The sequence below is a fragment of the Convolutriloba macropyga genome, chromosome 12, assembly GCF_964194025.1.
Source record: "Convolutriloba macropyga chromosome 12, txConMacr16.3, whole genome shotgun sequence".
Classification (NCBI taxonomy): domain Eukaryota; kingdom Metazoa; phylum Xenacoelomorpha; order Acoela; family Convolutidae; genus Convolutriloba; species Convolutriloba macropyga.
The window spans coordinates 6803349-6826633 of NC_134479.1; the positions used below are offsets into that span (position 1 = coordinate 6803349).

Sequence of the window (23285 nt, forward strand, 5' to 3'; positions counted from 1 at the left end):
TTATGAACCAAAAAGTAAACAGCTAAGTATAGCAAAAACTATGCAGCTATCTATAGCTTTTGACGTTGACGGGCTAGCTCCCAAGTGAAAAAACATTCAGTGGAAAAAAGGTGGTCTTCTCGACTTCAATTACTCTTCATTAATACTTCAATTTTTGATGAACTCGTAATATTTGAAAAATTTAAAAAAGGCCGTGTACACCATCTGGCAACGATGGATGTAGGTCAGAAAATAGGGGATGATAAGTAGCACTTAGCCGGATGCTGCACTCCAAGCTGTTCCCCTCCAGACAGTGTAAAGACGGCCCAGTCACATAATAACTACCAAGTTGATAAAATATAGTATATATATATATATATATATATATATATATATATATATATATATATATATATATATATATATATAGCACACATACGGAAACGGTATAGAAGGATTTTAAAAAATGGCATATCAGGGAATAAGCAAGGGAATAAAGTTAAGCAGCCAAACACTCAGTGCAGCCTTCCCTCCTCCACGACGTCGCTAATCGAAGTCTAACTGAAAACACGAGGCTTGAGGGCGCGACATCCCTCAAGCAGAGAACACAGCTCCTCAGAAGTGCGAGGCTGATTTTCGTTCGGATGTAGCTTATAGTGTCGGCGTACGGCTCTCCGCGTTTTTGCTGATCTTGGTTGCGAGTTGTTTCATAACGCGCGATGCCGATGGCCCAGCACCGCCCGAGCAAGCAAAAACCAGTGCGTTAAAGCTGCTGTGTTCGGTTTTGCTCTTCGTACTTATTTCGCTTGATGCTCTCGTGATATTTGTATGCATCTTTTATGGTCTTAGGGTAGCTCTTCGCATGAGGATTGAAAATCTTCACATCGAAGAAAAAGCGATTAAAACGGGAGCCCAACAGACCGCTTGCCTTGATGTCCAGTCGAGCGTCATCATCAGTAGTGGTGGAATTACTCGAGAAAATTTCGAGCGACTGAAGTTTTGGCTCTATCTGGACATCGTGGCAAACGTCATCCATCAGGTTTACAAACACGTCTCTGATTTCGTTGTGTCGTAGGTACGTAACCAGCTTTTGGCGCAATGAAGGTTATGGTTGAGGCTATATTCTCCGCATGGGCAAATGGCTGGCGTGTTCTTCGCTTCCCAGGTGTAGCGAAGTGCTATTCGATCACGAAACTCAGTCTTCATGAAGTCAAAACCATGTTTTGATAACAAAAACTCGTTCAGCCAGCTAGATGCTCCTTTCTCCGAGGCCAGCTGGATGGTACACTTCATTTCTGGTAGATTGTTTTCGATTCTGGATTTTTTCGAGATGAGTTCACGTTGCATGTCTGCTTTCTGTCAGAGACTGATCGTGGTTTGTTCTAATTCACATTGATGAATTTCAAATGAATCATTATTGAATAGCGCCAATGGACTTGAGAGTTCAATTCATTGCTCAAGATTTTTATGAAATCTTGTGGGAAGGCGATGTTAGGCCCACCCATTCTGAGAGGGAGAGACAAAAGTTCTCTTTCCTCTTTGATTATTTCTTTGCCAACGATGTTCGGTATGCCTCGGCCAAGCTGCTCCTCCGCCTTGTCCAAAACCCTGTCCATGGAAGGTGTAGTACGCGAGAGGAAGCTCAACTTCTGTTGAACCCCCTTCGTCAAACATGCATAGGCATTCTGGGGAGAGGTGAGAGCAAATTGACCAAGTCTGTCCAAACTTTTTGTGTATTTAATTTCTGCATCTTTCAGGAATCTTTTTACTGGCCTCAGAGCTTCCAATAACTGATCCCAGGACTCGAGCGCCCTGCGTGATTTTCACATTTGTGCCTGCAAATACAGTTAACGCTTGGCGATCGCCTGGCTTAATTATCAACTGACACTTCGGAGGATTGACAAGATATCCGTACTTGGGATCAAGCTGAGTGAGCTTGTCGAAGAGTGCCCTGATATCTTTCAACTTACCGGCGACGCTACCATCATCAGCATACCATTTTTGTGTCAAGGAGTCATTGTGAAGTCTTGATATTAGGGGTAGGATTCCGATTCCATACATTGCCATCGCAAGGGTATCGCCTTGTGTCGTACCTTCCTGAGACAGAATTGTCGACTTACCGATGTAGAGATGAGACGGTATAAGTATTCTGTGATATTTATAGGAATTCGTGATATTTATATAAATAATTCGGAATGCTTTTAGGACAACTCTTAGCAAACGGATAAAACACTTTTAGATCAAAAAAGTTTGCGCAAACCAAACACCTCAATTTCTTTGATATCTAATCGAGCGTCGTCATCAGTTGTGGTACTTATATTCGCGAAGGTTTCTCATTGCTAAGTCTGAAGACAGGGCTCAACGTCATATCGCCTACTGTTGTGCCTGATGTGGGTTTAGCCACCTTTTGGACATTGTAACGCATGAGCTACGTTAAATAATAGCCAAACCGCCAAATATGCCGAAGAGAACAGAAGCCCCGGAACTCAGGAAGCAGCGAGCACTAGAAGCCACCGACAAGTACCAAACCGATGTAACAGTGTGGACAGACGGATCTGTACAAGAGAATCAACGAAATGGTGGAGCCGGAATTTTCCTAATCAACAACTTGCAGAACGCCTCACATGATATGAAGCAGCCCGCAGGAGCCATCTGTAGTAGCACAAGGACAGAACTTGTTGCTATAGAAACGGCAATATCAAATCTCCCAGAGAGCTATAAGAACCTTGTCTTATACACCGACTCCAGAGCAGCCCTGCAGAAAGGTCCAACAAGACAAACAACAAGCGTTGGCACACGCATCTGGGAAAATCTGGTCGAGATCAGAAACCACGGCAGGACAGTATGCCTACACTGGGTGCCAGGACACGCAGATCTTGATGGAAATGAACACGCAGACACGCTGGCCAAAGAAGCATCGGAGATGGCACAAGAAGAAGTCCCCCTAGATTTCGCCTGCTTCAAGATTGCTGTTCGCTTTTTCATCACCACTCAGTGGAGCTCAAGAGAGAGCCGCCTGCCTGACCCCATTGGCATCGACGACTGTAACCGATGGGAACGCTGCACCATCAGCCAACTGAGAGTTGGAAGTTCAAGCCTGACAAAAGACACGCTCTTCAAATTTGGGAAATGTAACAGCCCGATCTGCGACGATTGCGAGACAGAAGAAGACTCAATCGAACACATGCTGACGAGGTGCCAAAGCACAGCCCGAATACGACTCGAATACTTCGGACCAAACAACTCGATCGACGACGCCCTGAAGACACCAGCGACAACCCTCCTAAAATTCCTAACGAGTGGGACGCTTCAAAACTGAGCCCCCAGACCCCCTTCGGGGGACTGATGCGCAGAGAGAGAGAGAGAGAGAGAGAGAGAGAGAGAGAGAGAGAGAGAGAGAGATGAGCTACGTTAAGCACTATGATTTTCGATAATACTTTCTAAATTCTGCTAAAACATTATTCAAAAATATTACCAAGCAATGTATACGTTCCAATAATGTAGGGATTGCGTTCTATTACACAGTGGCTCGTTGAAATGTATCTTAGCTGATGTTCCGGGAAAGGCTGCGCATCTCTGCCAAAACTAGCTCTGCCAATTGTCACCCTTTGATTGTCTAAATATTCAAATTCGAAGGCATTTATTTGGCAAAAGATGTAGAAAAGTGCAATGACAACGTACCGTCACCCAGTTCGATCTTTTTCAAAATCGGAGTCATTGGAAACAACACAGGTCTGCACAAAGAAATCACCTCTTCTTCGTCATTTGAATCGTTCGCCTAAAAAGCATTATAACTTTTTCTTGACAGCATCTGCTAAAGAAATTAACACGATTTTTGATTCGGTTTAATCTTCGTGTGACTTGTAACAATATGTTCTAAGACTTGGTTTAAATTTGAAAATGTTACCTGGTAGGTCGAAGGCAGCTCTTGGCTGGAAACTTTAGGCTGTGAACCATTACAGCCACTCTCTTCTTCGACATTAGAATTTTCGTCTAACTTCCTTTTAGTGGTTTCTGTTTCATCCATTATTTTCTGAAAAATCAGCACACAAAAATTTTCATAAGATGCTTTTAATTTGATTAATTGTATAGTAAATACAAGCAGTTACATATTTAGTCAAAAGGCGTAAAAATAAAATCAACATATTAACATTAGAAAACCAGATTACTGGGCTGTGTCAATTTTTCATTCACCAAGATGACAATTTTTTAAACCTGATTTTTTTTCTCTATTTAAGCATATGTGGGAAAAAGGGGACATGATCCTTCCAATGCACGGATTGGTGAACACCCACTATTAAACATCACATCAGCGTATTTAAGTCAGATGAAAAGCACGCATTGCATGAAATAAAGTGCAGAAAAATTCGCTGACTTTCAGAGGAACTACTCTTCTCAATAAACTGATAAGTAGTGGAGCCCTCCCTGTGGATTTCAAGCGGTCAGGTGCCGGCGAGCACAAAAAATTCTTCGTAAGGTTAAGTCAAAAGTAGATTATAAAGACGTAATCAACATAATCTTTAAGTGATTGAGTCTCTCATAAGTTCTCTGGGTCCCCCAAGCATAGGTTGCCATCTAACGAGAGTCCTTTACTATGGTTTAAATATAAGATAACAAAAAAAATATAGTCATCATCAAAGAAATTAACTTCTTCTTATGAATACCACTTGCAAGTCGCATAGTTTCTTATTATTGGTTTATCATGAGATCTTTGGTTTATTGGTTTATCATGAGATCTAGTATTGCTTTTTTGATATTCTTTTGGTGTTCTTTCAATTAATTTTTCATGCATATTATTATCTTCTCCAGATCCTTGCTCACTTCTTCTGAAGACCAATCATCTGGGTACCGATTTTTGGTCTGGCTTGCTTTATTCTACTCAAGCGCCTGGCTTAATGCCGACCAAGTAGATGTTGCATTAAAAACCCTATGCACCGTCCCCTGAATCACATTTTTCCTACGCCGAAGCGGTGCACAGCTTCGGAACTTCAGTACTGATCCTGTTTAAGTTGGTTTTTGATACCAATGACAGGTGATATTACTTGTGCTGCTCACATTTAGGTTGATATCAAGAAAAGCCAAATCCCCTTCCATATTCAATTTTTCTAAAGTAAATTGCAGGTTTTTGTGTAATGAACTTGCAAATTTTAAGCAATCATCCGGGTCACCACGAACCGTGCAGATACTGTCATCCACATACCTTTTGAATAGTTTCATTCGCTCAAACCGCCCATCTGTCTGTTCATTGCTGCAATACGAACAAATCCGAACAACATCCTGCATGTTAGCATATTCCTCATTTATCTTTTGGCATTTTGTATGAAATCCGTTTTTGCACTAATCACATTCTAATGGTCTACTCTTTTTCCTATGAAAGTCACTCTACGTTTGCAGTCTTTAAAATTCCGTTTTGATCAGATCTAGATATTTCACTAAATAAAAGAAACCAATCTGTCAAATTGAAATTTCTCCCGATATTTAAAGAAAAGGTTTGCGAACTTTACGTTCATCGTCAGGTTAACACTGTTTCACAAATTGTTAAAGTAAAAAATGAATATGAATTTACATTTGTATGAGACCACAATTCAAACAATGGTTTTCGAACTTGAAGTTCATTGTGAGGTTAAAACTGTTTCTCCAATTGTGAAAGGACAAAATGAATTTGTATTTACATTTGTATGAGACAACAATCAAAACAATTGTAGAAACTACTCTAAAAAAATCAATCGAAGATTTTACTATATAGAATAGGCAGCCTAATTACAACTCATATTTACATCGGGTATCAATTTCCTTTAATACTTTCCCAAAACGCATTTTTAGATTTTGGCCTCGTTTTTGTACTTCTAGGGTAATTCCGAATTTGCCCTCAACTTAAGTAAATCTCTCGGAGGTTTTGCGAATTTCGTATTGTCATGCACAAAGTGGTTTTTGCCATATGTATCTTTCTCAAGTCAAAATATGATATGAACTTATATTTTAGCGTAAGATCCCGCCCCTTTTCATCGCGTATGTTTAGTACCAGCTTCAGTTTCTTGATGTACATAGCTTCGATAGTTATTAGATTCTCTACTGTCACACAGGAATCCAGAATTCTTCAATCAATGTCATTTGTGGCACCACAGCATTCAAAAAGATGTTGAGCCACCTGAGAATCCTTCTATTGATGTTCTGATATCCTTGTGGTAACATGCCGGTTTCTTTATTCAACATAGATGGATCAGCATCCATTACATTTTATCACATATACCACGTAGGATTTCAGGTCTCTACTGAAAGATGATTTCAGGTAGCCTCTGTTTTGTAAATAAATTTTTGGTTTATCATGAGATCTTGTCTTGCCTTTTTGATATTCTTTTGGTGTCTTTCAATTGATTTTTCCTGCATATTTTTATCTTCTCTGGATCCTTGCTCACTTTTTCTGAAGACCAATCATCTGGGTACCAATTTTTGGTCTGGCTTGCTTTATTCTTCACAAGCGCCTGGCTGAATGCCGACCAAGTAGATGTTGCTTTGAAAACCCCTTGAGCCGTTCCCATAGTCACATTTTTCCTTTAACAAAGCGGTGCACAGCTTCGGAACTTCAGTACTGATCCTGTTTAAGTTGGTTTTTGATACCAATGACAGGTGATATTACTTGTGCTGCTCACATTTAGGTTGATATCAAGAAAAGCCAAATCCCCTTCCATATTCAATTTTTCTAAAGTAAATTGCAGGTTTTTGTGTAATGAACTTGCAAATTTTAAGCAATCATCCGGGTCACCACGAACCGTGCAGATACTTTCATCCACATACCTTTTGAATAGTTTCATTCGCTCAAACCGCCCATCTGTCTGTTCATTGCTGCAATACGTACAAATCCGAACAACATCCTGCTTGTTATTATATTCCTCATTTATCTTTTGGCATTTTGTATAAAATCCGTTTTTGCACTAATCACATTCTAATGGTCTACTCTTTTTCCTATGAAAGTCACTCTACGTTTGCAGTCTTTAAAATTCCGTTTTGATCAGATCTAGATATTTCACTAAATAAAAGAAACCAATCTGTCAAATTGAAATTTCTCCCGATATTTAAAGAAAAGGTTTGCGAACTTTACGTTCCTCGTCAGGTTAACACTGTTTCACAAATTGTTAAAGTAAAAAATGAATATGAATTTACATTTGTATGAGACCACAATTCAAACAATGGTTTTCGAACTTGAAGTTCATTGTGAGGTTAAAACTGTTTCTCCAATTGTGAAAGGACAAAATGAATTTGTATTTACATTTGTATGAGACAACAATCAAAACAATTGTAGAAACTACTCTAAAAAAATCAATCGAAGATTTTACTATATAGAATAGGCAGCCTAATTACAACTCATATTTACATCGGGTATCAATTTCCTTTAATACTTTCCCAAAACGCATTTTTAGATTTTGGCCTCGTTTTTGTACTTCTAGGGTAATTCCGAATTTGCCCTCAACTTAAGTAAATCTCTCGGAGGTTTTGCGAATTTCGTATTGTCATGCACAAAGTGGTTTTTGCCATATGTATCTTTTTCAAGTCAAAATATGATATAACTAAAATTTTAGCGTAAGATCCCGCCCCTTTTCATCACGTATGTTTAGTGCCGGCTTCAGTTTCCTGATGTACATAGCTTCGATAGTTATTAGATTCTCTATTGTCACACAGGAATCCAGAATTCTTCAATCAATGTCATTTGTGGCACCACAGCATTCAAAAAGATGTTGAGCCACCTGAGAATCCTTCTATTGATGTTCTGATATCCTTGTGGTAACATGCCGGTTTCTTTATTCAACATAGATGGATCAGCATCCATTACATTTTATCACATATACCACGTAGGATTTCAGGTCTCTACTGAAAGATGATTTCAGGTAGCCTCTGTTTTGTAAATAAATTTTTGGTTTATCATGAGATCTTGTCTTGCCTTTTTGATGTTCTTTTGGTGTCTTTCAATTGATTTTTCCTGCATATTTTTATCTTCTCTAGATCCTTGCTCACTTTTTCTGAAGACCAATCATCTGGGTACCAATTTTTCGTCTGGCTTGCTTTATTCTACACAAGCGCCTGGCTGAATGCCGACCAAGTAGATGTTGCTTTGAAAACCCCTTGAGCCGTTCCCTTAGTCACATTTTTCCTTTAACAAAGCGGTGCACAGCTTCGGAACTTCAGTACTGATCCTGTTTAAGTTGGTTTTTGATACCAATGACAGGTGATATTACTTGTGCTGCTCACATTTAGGTTGATATCAAGAAAAGCCAAATCCCCTTCCATATACAATTTTTCTAAAGTAAATTGCAAGTTTTTGTGGAATGAACTTGCATATTTTAAGTATTCGTCCGGGTTACCAAGAATCGTGCAGATAATGCCATACAAATACTTTTTGTACAATTTCATCCCCTCAAACAGCCCTTTGTCTATTCATTGCTGCAATACGTACAAATTCAAACAAAATCCTGCTTGTTAGCATATTCTCATTTTTCTTTTGGCATTTTGTATGAAATCAGTTTTTGCACAATTCACATTCTAATAGTCTATTCCTTTTCCTATGAAAACTCTACGTTTACGGTCTATGAAATTCCATTTTAATCAGATCTAGATATTGCACTAAGTAAAAGAAACCAACTTGTCAAATTAAAACTTCTCCGGATAATTGAAATAAAGGTTCATATTTACATCGTGTATCAATTTCATTAAAAACATTCGCATTACGCATTTTTAGATTTTGGCCACGTTTTTGTACCTCTAGGGTAATTCCGAATTTGCCCTCAACTTAATTAAACCTCTCGGAGTTTTTGCGAATTTCGTATTGTCATGCACAAAGTGGATTTTGCCATATGTATCTTTCTCAAGTCAAAATAAGATATGAGCTAATATTTTAGCGTAAGATCCCGCCCCTTTTCATCGCGTATGTTTAGTGCCGGCTTCAGTTTCTTGATGTACATAGCTTCGATAGTTATTAGATTCTCTACTGTCACACAGGAATCCAGAATTTTTCAATCAATGTCATTTGTGGCACCACAACATTCAAAGAGATGTTGACCCACCTGCGAATCCTTCTTTTGATGTTCTGATATCCTTGTAGTAACTTGCCGGTTTCTTTGCCCAACATAGATGGATCCGCATCCATTACATTTTATCACATATACCATGTAGGATTTCAGGTCTCTACTGAAAGATGATTTCAGGTAGCCTCTGTTTTGTAAATAAATTTTTGGTTTATCATGAGATCTTGTCTTGCCTTTTTGATATTCTTTTGGTGTCTTTCAATTGATTTTTCCTGCATATTTTTATCTTCTCTAGATCCTTGCTCACTTTTTCTGAAGACCAATCATCTGGGTACCAATTTTTGGTCTGTCTTGCTTTATTCTACACAAGCGCCTGGCTGAATGCCGACCAAGTAGATGTTGCTTTGAAAACCCCTTGAGCCGTTCCCTTAGTCACATTTTTCCTTCAACAAAGCGGTGCACAGCTTCGGAACTTCAGTACTGATCCTGTTTAAGTTGTTTTTTGATACCAATGACAGGTGATATTACTTGTGCTGCTCACATTTAGGTTGATATCAAGAAAAGCCAAATCCCCTTCCATATACAATTTTTCTAAAGTAAATTGCAAGTTTTTGTGTAATGAACTTGCATATTTTAAGTATTCGTCCGGGTTGACAAGAATCGTGCAGATAATGCCATACACATACTTTTTGGACAATTCCATTCCCTCAAACAGCATTCTGTCTATTCATTGCTGCAATACGTACAAATTCAAACAATATAACAATATCCTGCTTGTTAGCATTTTCTCATTTATCTTTTGGCATTTTGTATGAAATCAGTTTTTGCACAATTCACATTCTAATAGTCTACTCCTTTTCCTATGAGAACTCTACGTTCGCAGTCTTTGAAATTCCATTTTGATCAGATTTAGATATTTCATTAAGTAAAAGAAACCAATCTGTCAAATTAAAATTTCTCCCGATAATTGAGGTAAAGGTTCATATTTACATCGGGTATCAATTTCTTTCAAAACATTCGCATTACGCTTTTTTCGATTTTGGCCACGTTTTTGTACTTCTAGGGTAATTCCGAATTTGCCCTCAACTTAAGTAAATCTCTCGGAGGTTTTGCGAATTTCGTATTGTCATGCACAAAGTGGTTTTTGCCATATGTATCTTTTTCAAGTCAAAATATGATATAACTAAAATTTTAGCGTAAGATCCCGCCCCTTTTCATCACGTATGTTTAGTGCCGGCTTCAGTTTCCTGATGTACATAGCTTCGATAGTTATTAGATTCTCTATTGTCACACAGGAATCCAGAATTCTTCAATCAATGTCATTTGTGGCACCACAACATTCAAAAAGATGTTGACGCATTTGCGAATCCTTCTTTTGACGTTCTGATATCCTTGTGGTAATTTGCCGGATTGTTTGCCCAACATAGATGGATCCGCATCCATTACATTTTATCTCTTATACAACAACGTATTTCAGGTCTCTATGAAAAGGTGATTTCAGGTTGGGGAGGCATAATCTTTTTTGCCTTATAAAAACCACATGCAAAATGCATAGTTTTTTCAAATTGATTACAATGTTTTAAGTAAATTACCTCTGTATTTTAGAAAAGGAGTTGATTTATCATGAGATCTAGTCTTGCTTTTTATGTTTTTTTGGTGTTGTTTTCAATTGATCTTTACCGCCATTCATTATATTTTCTAACGTCTGGTTCACTCTTACTGAAGACCACTCCTCTGGATACTGATTTTTGGTCCAGCAAGTTCTGTTCTTTTCAAGAGCGTGATCGAAGGCCAGCCATTAAGATATTGAATTGAAAACCTTATGAACCGTACCCTGAATAACATTTCTTGTATGCTGAAGTGTTGCACAGCTGCGAAAAGTCAGTATTAATTCAGTGTCAGTAGGTTTTTAATACCAAAGACAGGCGATAATTTTTGCTGCTCACATTTACGTTAACGTCAGGAAAAACCAAATCCCTTCCCTGTTAACTTTTTTTAATGTAAGTTGCAGGTTGTTTTGTAATGAATTTGCAAATTGTAAGTACTTGTTGGGTCGCTAAGAACCCTGCAGGTGATATCATCCACATTTCTGTTGAGCAACTTCATCTCTTCAAACCACTCCTCTGTTTGTTGATTCCTGCAATACGTACAAATCCAAAAAAAACCTTGCATTTTGGCGCATTCCTCAATTATTCTTAATGAGATTTTCCAAAAAAAAACAGATTCACTGAGCTCTGGTTTTTGCAGTGCTGCAAACGATTTCATCCACAGGTTTGCTAGTACTACAGCAAGCGATGCTCCCATATCTAGACCATCTGATTGTACATACCAGATCCCGTTACATTTAAAGTGAAAACTTGTCACCACTAGCCTTAATAAAATTTTCATTGCGGAACTTGGAATCTCTGGAGCCAGGTTGCTTGAATAGAGACCTCTTAGAGCAATTTCTATAGCCTCTCCAACCGGCACGTTAGTGTACAAACTTTTTTTCGTCGAGATACTATCTGTTCTTTAGCTTCAAGAGAGAGTGACTCTAAGGCCTTTCTAGCATCTTGGGTATTGCTTTCAAAGCTTGCGTCCAGTAGTTTTCGAAAAAAGAGTGCCACGAATCTCTTCAGTTTTTTGTAACTGCTACCAGGTATTGAAAGAAGAGGTCGGAGAGCTGTATCTTTTTTATGTACCATTGCTAGGCCATAAACCCCCGCTGGTTGTGAACCAGTTGACCTGAGTCTTGACAAATTTTGTCACTAATTTCCCCCTGCTTCATCAGTTATTGAAGGCTGTTTTTTATATGTTTTTCAATTTTGATCACAATTTCATCTTTTACCCCATTGATTTTTTGAAACTGCTCAGATGTTAGCACATCATCATTTTTTCCCTTTACGTTGACTTCTTCGTCACACAGAAACAGCAGCCTTTTTCAAGTGGTACCGCCAGCAAATCCTTGGCTTTTACGTAATCATGCACTTTCTTTCTCCTCGGCCCATTGGGATTTTGCATTTATTTTTTGCATAACATTTTGCGGACGCCTCAATTTCACGAAGCTTCTCACCCTCCGTTTTATTCTCGCGTAACTCACGTACAGGTTTGTCAACGTTTGCGAGGAAGTGCACTTCATTCAAAATGTCACTCAAAGGGTATTTACGTGCCAACGACAAGATGGCAGGCACAAAGTTTGGAAGTTCGCCGCCATCCATTATCATAACAATACTATGGGAGCCATTCCGCAGTGGTACATCCTGTCTCTCTGACAGTTTATCAACTCTTCCATTAAGTCTATTTTAAAACATTGTGGACTATGTACTCAATTCACGCCTAATGCTGTTAACCACGGATGGCATTAGTTTTGGTCTCAGCTTCGCCCTAAATTTACTCCGGATTGATTCTAGTTTTTCCGTGAACACTTTACGGTCTTTTTCCGCACTGTTTATTTCTTGTTTCAAGAGTTTTATTTGAAGTTTCAGGGGTTTTGCAGTTGCACTTCAGCCTGTAAAACTCAGGAAATACTTTCTGCTAATGCCAGCAGCTGTAACAAACACAACTTCCAAGTCCGAGAAAGATGTGATTCAACTAGGCAAACATTGGATATGATTTTCCAAATTTTTGGCATTAATTAAACAATTTTGGCTACTTGTTGGTTCTAATTGTGTGCTTCTGTTGAAAACAACCATGATTGCTTCTGTATTATTTTCTATATTTTCTTCTTTGATCGTGAAAACAGACTGTTCTTTCTTGTCCTCTCCCTTTTTTTGGTCTTGAACTCAAGACTGTTTTATTTTTTTAAAGTCTAACAACATGACAACATTCCATTTTTACGTTTTTTTGGTTGCAAACTCCAGATGTTTCGTTTTGTTCTTCTGTGATCTCAAACTGGAGAAACTTGAGTTTCATGATCTTGAACTCAAGACAATTGCTTTTTCGGAACATGGGCATTTTTCAATAACTCCTCTCCTTCAGTTCTATTCTTTTGATCTTGGCGTTCGTTAATGAGTTTGATTAGTTGATTTTAAACACATGTTCATACTATAAGTTTGAGATACCGCAACAATTTTTTCCAGGATGCTTCATAAAAAACTGATAAAAATAGACGTACACCCTTAGTAAGCAAAACCCTTCGCTTTTAATTAAACAAAAAAGTCAGTCCTTAAGTTACAAAAAAATTATTTCCTCTGCAGAAAATATTTCGCTGAAAGTTTTATATCCAACTTGTCTGCTTTTATTATTGTTTTTCCTATTGGAATCTTAGTATGCTTCTCGACTGATATCGTTTTTGCTGTTGTAGCGAAAGGTTCGAGCAACTGTGCTGTTTCTAAAGTCTTCTTTAGTCTTCGGTCATTGGCATATTTCCTAATTGAATTTAATCACTGATTCTACGTTGAAAATTTTAGCCTTCCATTGTAACAACCTCTGAGTACAGAGAGTTGTTAGCTGCTGTTGTACTATACGATATAAATTTTCGATAGGAGGGTTCAAATACCTCATAGATAAAACTCACTCTTAATGATTCTTAATGAAATGATTACTTAATGATCACTTAAGGATTTTTAATGATTACTGATACAACTTTGGCACCTTGCAGAATATATAAAACAGATCCCGCTCTTTTAACGTGATTTCTTGGCCTTGAGAGCGTCTCAGTGCCTCACGACGTTTTTGGATAAATCAATCTTTATTTAACTTTCAATCGTTTGCTCTCACCTTGAGGGTTTCTAAATTTCATGTAATAATTTTGGTCTCCTCGATTAGTTTTTGGTTACAAAAATTCAAAAACTACAAATTTCCATTTTTTGAAATTTTTCGGTTCTTAAAATATCTCGGACTCATGTTATTTTTACCTGCTGCCCACTTAGAATTACATTTTCGTCTGAAGTTTCTAATGCATTATTTTCAAACAAGATGACACCATATTTTCGAAAGACCAGACCTGTTGCAGAGTCTAATTAATATTAAATTTCGTATCGCGAACTCCCAATAAAGCTTTCAGCCGACATAGAAACAATGTTTTTTTTCTCAAATTGTTGTCCTATGAAGTGACAACCGGTGCTTAAAACATCACATACGAGAATATCTAGAGCAGAGAAGAGAATTCGACGAATAAATATGATACGTTTTTTGGGCTAAGATCTCACGGACTGGTGCAAATTACGCTTTGCATCAAGTGGCAGAAGATAACATGGAAACCGATGACTACATATCTAGAGAAATGACTACATAGACAACTTTTTTAAGTCAATCAGAGAATTTTATGAAGCAAATTAAATCTATTAAAACTTCAAAACATCTTTAGCGAAGTTGGATTCAATTTGACGAAATTGATGACACGTGACGAAGGAGCCAATTCACAGATCCCAGAAAGAGACAGATGAACGCAATTAGTGAAAATTTTGAGGCCGAACCACAGTCATCCTCAATCCTTGGACTAAACTGGAAAGTAGACACAGGCAGTGGAACTGAGCAGAAAGTTCCCGAGGATATAACTCCGAGAAATGTCCTATCCTTTGTCTCATCAGTGTTCGACCCAAATGGAATATTTTTACTTTTTACGATAAAGATGAAATTTCTACTTAAAAGCATTTGAGAAGAAATGGGACAAGCATGGGAAAAAATTGGTCATCCGAGCACTCAAAACTATTCAATGATTGGTGCTCTACGTTGTGAGAAATAAGGACAATGTCAATAAATAGACCTTATTTATTGACAATGGCAATGAATAGACCTAGTTGAACAACGAAAACGGGTGTACGAACATGGGACATATTCACAGATGCAAGAGAAGAAAAAATGTGACCTTGAATCTCACCTAGGCGATTGGTAAATGCCTTGTAGCACCTATCAGACACACGATTCCGAAGTTAGAACTTAAGAACGCAGTACGAACAAAATGATGTGAAATTGACAAGATCTATCTTTCGACAGATTCATTCTTAATATCACAGTGGTAACAGTCAGCTCACCAACAACAACTGTTATTTATTGCCAGGAGAGTAACAGAAATACTGCAAAACTCTTGAGTAGATCAATGGAGACATTTTAAAGCATTGAAACACTGTACATATTGGCACAAGAGGAATAACCTTTGAAGGACTCAAAGATTCCATGTGGTTAAACGGGCCAGCATGGCCCCAGAAAGATGAAGAAAAAGCCAAAATGGTGCTGCCTTGTGAACGAAGTCGAAGCTGAGCAAGCTGCCTCTAACAACAGAACTTAAACTAGACAAACCGTTAAAGTGGAGACGACATAGCAGCTTCAACCGAATCAGGAACTCCATTGCCGTTTGAATGAGTCTCAAAACAAAACAGGGGATCTCTAGAAGCAGATGAAATACATCAAACAGAGCAAACAATATTTCAGCTTTAAAAACAACAATTTCCAAATTTCTTGACAAAATTCAAGCGCCAAGAATTCAATATTATTGAAATCAAACCATTCAGTCGTACAACTTCCGTTGGAGGACGCTCAGTGCGATAATTTGCGTAAAGACACAGATTACGTGCAAAATATTCTTCAACCAATGTTCTCGGTCGTTAGATTGCTAAATTCATTGCAGAAAAAGTCGAGATGTATCGAATGCAGAAACAGGAACGCCAACCAAACCCACTCACCGATGGTGGACCTTTTTCAATAACAACCTGACGAACATGTTCTCCTATTCACTTTTACCAGAGTTGTTTACTTCGGAGCCATCAAAGTGAATTTCCTACAACGTGCCTTGAAGGGATGGATCTGCCTCTTCACTTTTCTAACAACAAGTTGCACAGTCATTGGACACTGAGTCAAGTCTAGCGAGTGTGTAAAAATTTATGGCAAAACTTAGCTGCCCAACTACCATCATCAGTGATAACGGAATAATTTTTGTTGTAGCAGTGTTTTGGTGAAATCATCCGGGAAAGACTGGTTCAAATATGCAAGAGAGCCTCAAACCTAATCATTTTTTGTTAGGAAAAAACGCTAGAACACACTTTAAGACATCCAGTGAGTGATAGCGTGACCTGATTATTTAAAGCTGCTCAAGTACATGCCAACACGATCTGGAAATTACGGACTCGCAAAATTTTCCAAATAGTACCAGAGGTCGAAACTGTCAAAAAATTTTTTGTTATTATGGCCAATAGACGAATTTATGAAATAATGTGAGTAAGCTGGGAAAACTCCTTGAAATCTTCAGTGGCAACGACGGTGTTGTGCGATCAGCGAGAGCCAGAATGGCACATGCAGGGCTGATCCCATCAGTCGTGAAGTTGGAGCCATTTTTTTACGATGGTGTTTCCAAGAACGCAATTCGGCCGGCAATGTTGACGCCACTTCAAATCAGCAGCAAGAGTCACCAGACAGCAAGAAATAACTTCAGACACTGAAGACACTTAGCAACTCAAACCGGAATTTTTTACAACCCCCGATTTTGCGAAGGGAGACCCTGAGGAACTCGAGGTTATAGCACATGGTTCGGTTAACTTATAAACCATACATGGAACTAACGAACGTTATTGCTTCAAACTCAGAAGCTGGGTATTGGCACTTATATGATGCATAATGTATCTTTTGATATTTTGTCATTTAGTGTTGAATTTCTTAAATATTTAATTTTATGATGATAAAGGGTTTTTTTAATGGCTATGCGCCCTAGATTTCAGGTATTTAGCGCTACTTGATAACCATCCTTGTTTTTGTAAATGAAAGCAAATGTTGCTGTAAATTGAGCTTTATTGTGTCTTAAATCACTTTACTCGACTAAGCAAATTTGAACAAGTAAAAATGATGTTATAGAGGATGTTTAACTGATCCTTTACTTTGAACCAATTGTTTGAATAGTGCAACCATATGGTATTTAAAACCATTAGAAACTTTTATAAAAAGCAGTTGGTTCTTAGATTAGTTTATTTTTCATCAACTTAAGTCTTTTAAGATAAGTTTTGCTAGATCTTAAGATCTTCCGAGTTTTAAGTTAGTTGACTTTTCTTATAAGAAGTTAGCAACATTACTAACACTGGTCGGAGCCCTACAACCTTCAGCACGAGATTGAACATAAATTATCACTAAGGATATACTTAACTTTAATAAAAAATTACAGTTACAAAAGTTACAGTCCTTCAATACAACCGAACGGCTAATAGAGTTTCTACGAGATTGTTAGTCAATTGGAACCCAGTAAGGAACCAAGCTAGCGTAGAGCTTGAGAACCAGTTTGCAATGTTTCGGTTCAGCTGAGATTTTTGAGCAACCGCAAAAAGAATCGTAATGCCCCAATAATTATACTTTCAACGCTTCGGAAATTATCAACAGAAAATGTTCTCTACTGGTGGTTGACTGCGAGGTTGTTTAGAGATTGAATTGGGCTTTATTTAGGTTTCAATTTCAACTTACCGGCCAATCAAAATGATTTAGTAAAAATAAATATTGCCCCGTTTATTGTGTATTGGGATATAAAAGTGGAAACCAGTCATAAAGGTGATGAGAAAAAAATTAAATATTTTATACCAGTAAACGCCTTTAATGTAAACACAATATAACTAAAAAATGGAAAGCATTTGTCAAGTAATTCAGCTGGAGTAATTTTATTTCAAACATATCCCAATAAATATCAACAAGACAAAGACAAAGATAAAATTAAAACTACGAGATGTTCAAACAGATAAAAGCATATTTGGATCATAGTTCAGAACAATAAATTGGTGTTCACGATTTGCTAAAAGTCAAAGTTAGAATTACTCAAGTATTTGTTACCAGTCACTTCTAATGTCAACATATTAAAACTAAAAATTGAAAACTAAAAGTTCAAGTATTTATCAACTAATTTAGCCGAAGTATTTATTCAAACAATTTATAAATTCATATAAATTTTCCATTAATCTTATAGAGGGTCAGCTTTCAGCATAATTTAAAGACAATTTTTTAACACAACTATTTGTTAAAACAGATAAAAGCATGTTAGGATCTCAGTCCAAAACCATAAATTAGTTTTCATAACAGATTTTATAGAGGACCAGAAATGTTTTCAGTTTATTCCCCCGAGGAATTCGGAGAGGAACTCGATACCGAACAGGACGAGAAGTAGGATTAGAATGAGTACATAGAATACTAGAAGCCAGAATGGGGTGGATCCCATGACTCTGTTTGTAGTGCATTGATACACTTCGAATGCCACATAACCAACTGCCACTATTCCAGCCAGGAACATGTAGAACACGTAGAGATTCTGAACACACAAAAATAATTGCCAGCGATACTTTCAGGTCATTTAAGTCCCTAGTTGAGAGGTCGACTTTATGATTTTTTTTCAAAAAAAGTAGTAAAATCTCAATTAATATCTGTTTGGTAAGATAATCTTCGTCGACTTTATTAACTCATTGTGATGCTATTACTTATCACTTCAAGGTCACAATCCAAGTTTTGAATCACATAGCAGCTCTCATGTTACTGGCCAGAAGTAATTTCAGCTGGAAAGATGTTTAAAACATTTTTGGAATTATTCATTAATTGCAGCGGCGCTGGACCTCATTACGGAAACGTAGTTGGAACAACACAGAACGGGCAATTGATGGGCTATGAAAAAAATTTGTTTTTTTAAAGACATTTCAGGGCTACAAGTTTCTGGAAACTAAATATTTTGTTAACTGGCAACCTGCTAGCATCAAGATACCCATTGGACAGAGTTGAACAACAATTCATGCAGAGCGACAGTATAAGACGGGTGTTTTTTCGGCTGCAAAACCAACAAAAAAGGCAAGCAAAATTTTGAATGTTTTTCCTTCTTCAGAACAGCAGTACCTGGAGTAATTGCCAAGCTCTTTCTGAGACCTACGAAATTATAGTGCTGATGTGTCTCAAAATTAACTGCATTTTAAAAAAACGAATGTACCCTTTACTACACCCTATTTTTCTAAATAGTCAATTTAAAATTTACCTGCTGTCAGTATTTGATATAATTTTTATTTCGAAATTTGCCTAATTATTGCATCCGTCAAGACATCAGTTTCTCCATCACACCTTAGCAACCAGTACAATCAAAGCTTTTGCCACTTGGTACGTTTCGCAAAAAATCTGTTAAAAAATTCTTTCTTAAGTTTTTTTTGCATCATGTAGGGATTTTTTCATCACCAAAATTTTTGAACGTCGAGTTCTATAATGGAACAGTTGTATTAAAAATACAGTTAAGCATGTATTTAGTTTTTGGTATGTTTGCAGAAGTAGCTGTTTGTTTGTTTGTTTCTAGTTACTTCGAAGGTTGGGTACTTAAATTTCCAAATTGCTGGTAAATGACCGCTAAATATTTTCCACATTTGGAAGGTCCTTTTATATTTCAAAATTCAGTTGCTGGCAAAATTTCAAATTTTCATTTCAAATCTCTCGATGTTTCATATTGTTTGCGATAATTAATGGTCTCTAAAGCCCAATTAATTTGTTTCTCGAGAGAAAGTAGAAGTTTTTGACTTATTCCTGATAGAAGTACTGAAGAATAATGTAGATGGCTAAAAACTAGTGACTGTGACTGTAGACGAAGTAGGCAAGTCAGAATGTTGAACGGTTCTTGAATTGCGGCAATGGTTTTAATTCCGCACCATTTAAATCACAACCAACCAATTTAAATCACTACCAACCAAGATCCCTAAATATTTTACTGAATTTTTGGATTCAATTATCTTACCGCCAACTTTAATTGACCTTCCGGAGGTGTTTACTTGGTAATTACAATTAATTCAATTTTTCCAGCATTAAGGTTCAGTGAATGTATATTAAAGTGTTGATGAGCTAATTTGCAAGATTCTTCAAGATTTTGTAAGCATTGCTTTAATTCCTAATATTATGTGAAAGTAAAGCGTCATCTACGTACTGAACAATTTTACAGTTACTTGGTATGTTTTTTGACAGGTCGTTTATGTAAAGGTTGAATTGAAGTGGGCCCAATACTTTACCTTGAGGCACACCTTGATAAAGTTTTATCCAATAAGATTTGACGTTACTAACAATGGTTTGCTGCCTACGATCTGTTATGAAGTCAATCAATAATTCAACAGCAATTTCACTAAAATTCAGGGAAATCAACTGTCCATTCAAAATGTTGTGCTTGATGGAATCAAAAGCTTTTGATAAATCATCAAGAGCATATGTGATGATTTTGTTATTGTCAACAGACAGTCGAAAAGATTCGGTGCAATACAGAAAAGCGTCAATTGTTGAATAGTTAATTCTAAAACCCGAATTAAGTTTCTGAATAGCGGCGTTCTTTATGCAAAAACTGTAGGATTTGTTTTTGCAGTAGTCTCTCAAAAATTTTGTGCACAGAAGATGTCACTGAGATAGGCCTATAGTTTTCAGGGTTATCAGGATCATCTTTTTTCTGGACAGAGGAATAACATATGCGGTTTTAAAATTGTTGGGAAAAGTACTCTAGTTGAAGTGCTGTTGAAGTACTCTAGTTTATGATAAGCATTGTCAAAGCAAAATAAGTACGTGCAATTCAAAGATCTCAAAGTTGCACAAAAATTTTCTTTCGAGTAATGTTTTTTTATCAAAAAGTAAATTCGTGTTGGGCAACTTCTTGAGCTTCATTCTAACATTAGAATATAGTATCGTCGCAAGATGATCGGTTTTAAATAGGTTTTGAAAATTTTGGTTCTATGCTTGTCTGAGTTATGGTCTGTAATGATATAACATATTAATAAGGTAATTTTTTGCATAGTTGGCGCAGACTGATTACATGGTTGCAATCTATATGGCGTTAGAATTGTATCTAATGGAGATTTTTCGGTCATATATAGATAATTGACATTGAAATTGACCATCAGGACAAATTTACATCCCATAGTAGATATTTTGTCAGTCTTGAATACTAATTTATCTAAAAAATTAGAACCTAATTGCTTAAATTTTCTGTGGATTGTAGACTACGCCGACAATTGGTTTAAAATTTGCAAGGGAGATTTCTAAGAAGAGAGTTTTGAAGCTTGCGTTCATCTTCAAATCATTTTGCAATTTTGCGTTCAAACATTCAGGCACAAGTAACATGACACCACCGCCTCTGTTTTTTACTATTTCGCTTAATTTGCGGTCACATTTAAAGGAAACAAGCTTTTCACTGTCTATTTCCCATAGTTTGGAACCATTTTCCGAGGAAAGCCGGGTCTCGGTCAAACCTATGATTTTGCCCAAAATCTCTTAATAAAGCTTTTAGATCTCCACGTTTGCAATTTAGACTCCTGCAATTTAAATTTATGAACTTCAATTGATCTTCTGTTTGTTTAACATGCTTTAAGACATCAGTATAGTTACTAACGGGGCCTGGATTTTTCTCAATATCCCCAGATAAAACCACTAATAGTCTAGTGAAACAAATAAACTTAGATTGCTAGCAGCAGGAAAGATGTTGAAAATGTTCAAATGATTTTTTTGTACCAAGTGGCATAAAAAGAGGGAAATTTATCAATGTCTGGTTTTGTTCTTTCAGACACATTATACTCTCATTATCTGTTACAGTGCACAAGATATAAACATGTAATGTTAGTGCTGTTAGTTCGGAACACTTCATTGAAATATTTAAAAGAAAGCATACGAAATATCATTAATGCGCAAACCAACAAAAACTAACAGCCTCTCATGTAAGTGTAAGTCTGCAGGGGTTTCGTAGAGAAATTATGGATGTAACAATGCAGAAAATTTGCCAAAACATTGTAATCAGCTCTGGATAAATGAATGCGATTCCGCGCAAAAAAATGCGTAAAAGAACATCTGATCACGACAAAGAGCCATATTTATATTAGGGCACAGAATTGATTGACCATAGATTGAATTAGAGTGACACAGAGCTTCTTCAAGTGCTAGTTTTATAGCCTTAATTTTTAGTGAGATGTGAATTATTGGCGTTGAAATGGTTAGAGGCACTATAGATTTTGTCCGCTGGAACTAAAATTGAGATCAAACTTATATATTTGTGTTTGAAATCGCTCTCCATTTTGTTGCTGTCGTTGAAGCCTGCCACAAGTTTGACAGTGTTCATTTTCTTTTTGGGATTATCAGCGCAAACTTCACTCAAATCGTCAAGAGTAGATCCTGGATAAGAATGAACCTCTGTATCCCGGCCTCCTAGTTGTTTGGGTTCCAAGTGTCTGATTCGTCATGTACCCAAAACAAAATTTCGTGACTCAGTTTTGATTATTTTTGGTCCTAAATCGAAGATTTTTTGCTCAACTACAGTTATTCAGGTATCATAACCTTTTTGTGGTCTGCTCCTGTTTCGATGGTAGGCGTTGCACTTGCTGAAGTCGTCTCACTTCGACATTCCTTATCTGTTGATTGATGTACATCAGGTGTAATTGCCCTCCTAGGTCGATAATTGGAAGATGATAGATTTTGTTTTGTTTTTGTTTAATAATTTCTTCAAAGAATGTATGTCCTGTTCAAGATCTTTAATCTTTTTAAGCAATTTTAGTAATGTTTTAGGCTTAGAAAGCTTTTGAAGCATTCAATGTGTTGTTTCGAGGTCAAAGAGAGCGACTGTTTCATAGAGTCTATTTAATAAGTTTATCACAACAATTAGGTTAGTAATAGTTTAAACGAGGAAAAATTTTGCGGCTCAAGATGAATATTTCAAAAAATGTGAAATAGTGGCTAACCTATGGTTTGTCATTACACTATAGTAATCCTCCACGCTTCTCCCATTAATTTGCGCTATAGGGAGAAATTCAGAAAAACTTACAGGATCTATTCTGTTTCGACCCCCCCCCCATTGTATTTTATGACCCCAGTTAAAAATCATATGTTGTTACATAGCACGTTACTATGTGAGAAAATAGCACGTGCGCCTGGGGGTCATAAAAGATTTATGCTCACTAAGCTGGGGGGGGGGGGTCAAAACAGAATAGATCCAACATACACTACCTTAAAGATGATTAGACTATCTTTTTAAGACAAATTTTTCTCATCCTCGTCATATAGCAACAGTTGTGAGAAATAAGTGGCGGAAATCTAATCATAAAATGAAACCACACAACGAAGTTTGTCACTGTTGCAGACTCTTGTAGTTTTCATCACGTGCTAGCAAGCTATTTCAATGATATGTTATGCTGATTAACAGATTTTTTTCCCTTTGGTTTTCAATGAAATTATTGATTTTCAAACTTAAACAACTAAATTAATTAATTATCCTTTGCTTACGTTATAAAAAATGACAAAAAAACGTTTCTCGGCAAATACTTAATATCAAATAGCTCAAGTTATGATATTCCTCTCAGATGATTTTTTGGTGACAATGCCAAAAAATGATGCGCTTTTTAAATACTGAAACAAACTAAGTTA

At 36.9% G+C, this 23285-nt stretch overlaps 3 protein-coding genes across 3 annotated transcripts in view; all 3 read right to left on the reverse strand.

Annotated features, from left to right (window-relative positions):
• Window positions 1-22520, reverse strand: part of LOC142350954 (voltage-gated inwardly rectifying potassium channel KCNH2-like) — a 349390-nt gene extending 326870 nt beyond the window's left edge. Inside the window, exon 1 of the mRNA XM_075402980.1 lies at window positions 22499-22520. The gene's annotated coding sequence lies outside the window, so the exon portion shown is untranslated. The remainder of the gene's footprint in view (window positions 1-22498) is intronic.
• LOC142350837 (serine/threonine-protein kinase Chk2-like) overlaps window positions 1-22525 on the reverse strand; it is an 86880-nt gene extending 64355 nt beyond the window's left edge. Inside the window, exons 1-4 of the mRNA XM_075402797.1 lie at window positions 22498-22525; window positions 3887-4011; window positions 3661-3757; window positions 3455-3595 (exon numbers count right to left, since the gene is read on the reverse strand). Coding sequence (XP_075258912.1) covers window positions 3455-3595; window positions 3661-3757; window positions 3887-4006 — 358 coding nt within the window. The 5' untranslated portion in view covers window positions 4007-4011; window positions 22498-22525. The remainder of the gene's footprint in view (window positions 1-3454; window positions 3596-3660; window positions 3758-3886; window positions 4012-22497) is intronic.
• The window catches only part of LOC142350957 (uncharacterized), a 57290-nt gene continuing 51588 nt past the window's right edge, over window positions 17584-23285 (reverse strand). The window contains exon 10 of the mRNA XM_075402984.1: window positions 17584-18189. Within this exon, the coding sequence (XP_075259099.1) occupies window positions 17989-18189 (201 nt within the window). The 3' untranslated portion in view covers window positions 17584-17988. The remainder of the gene's footprint in view (window positions 18190-23285) is intronic.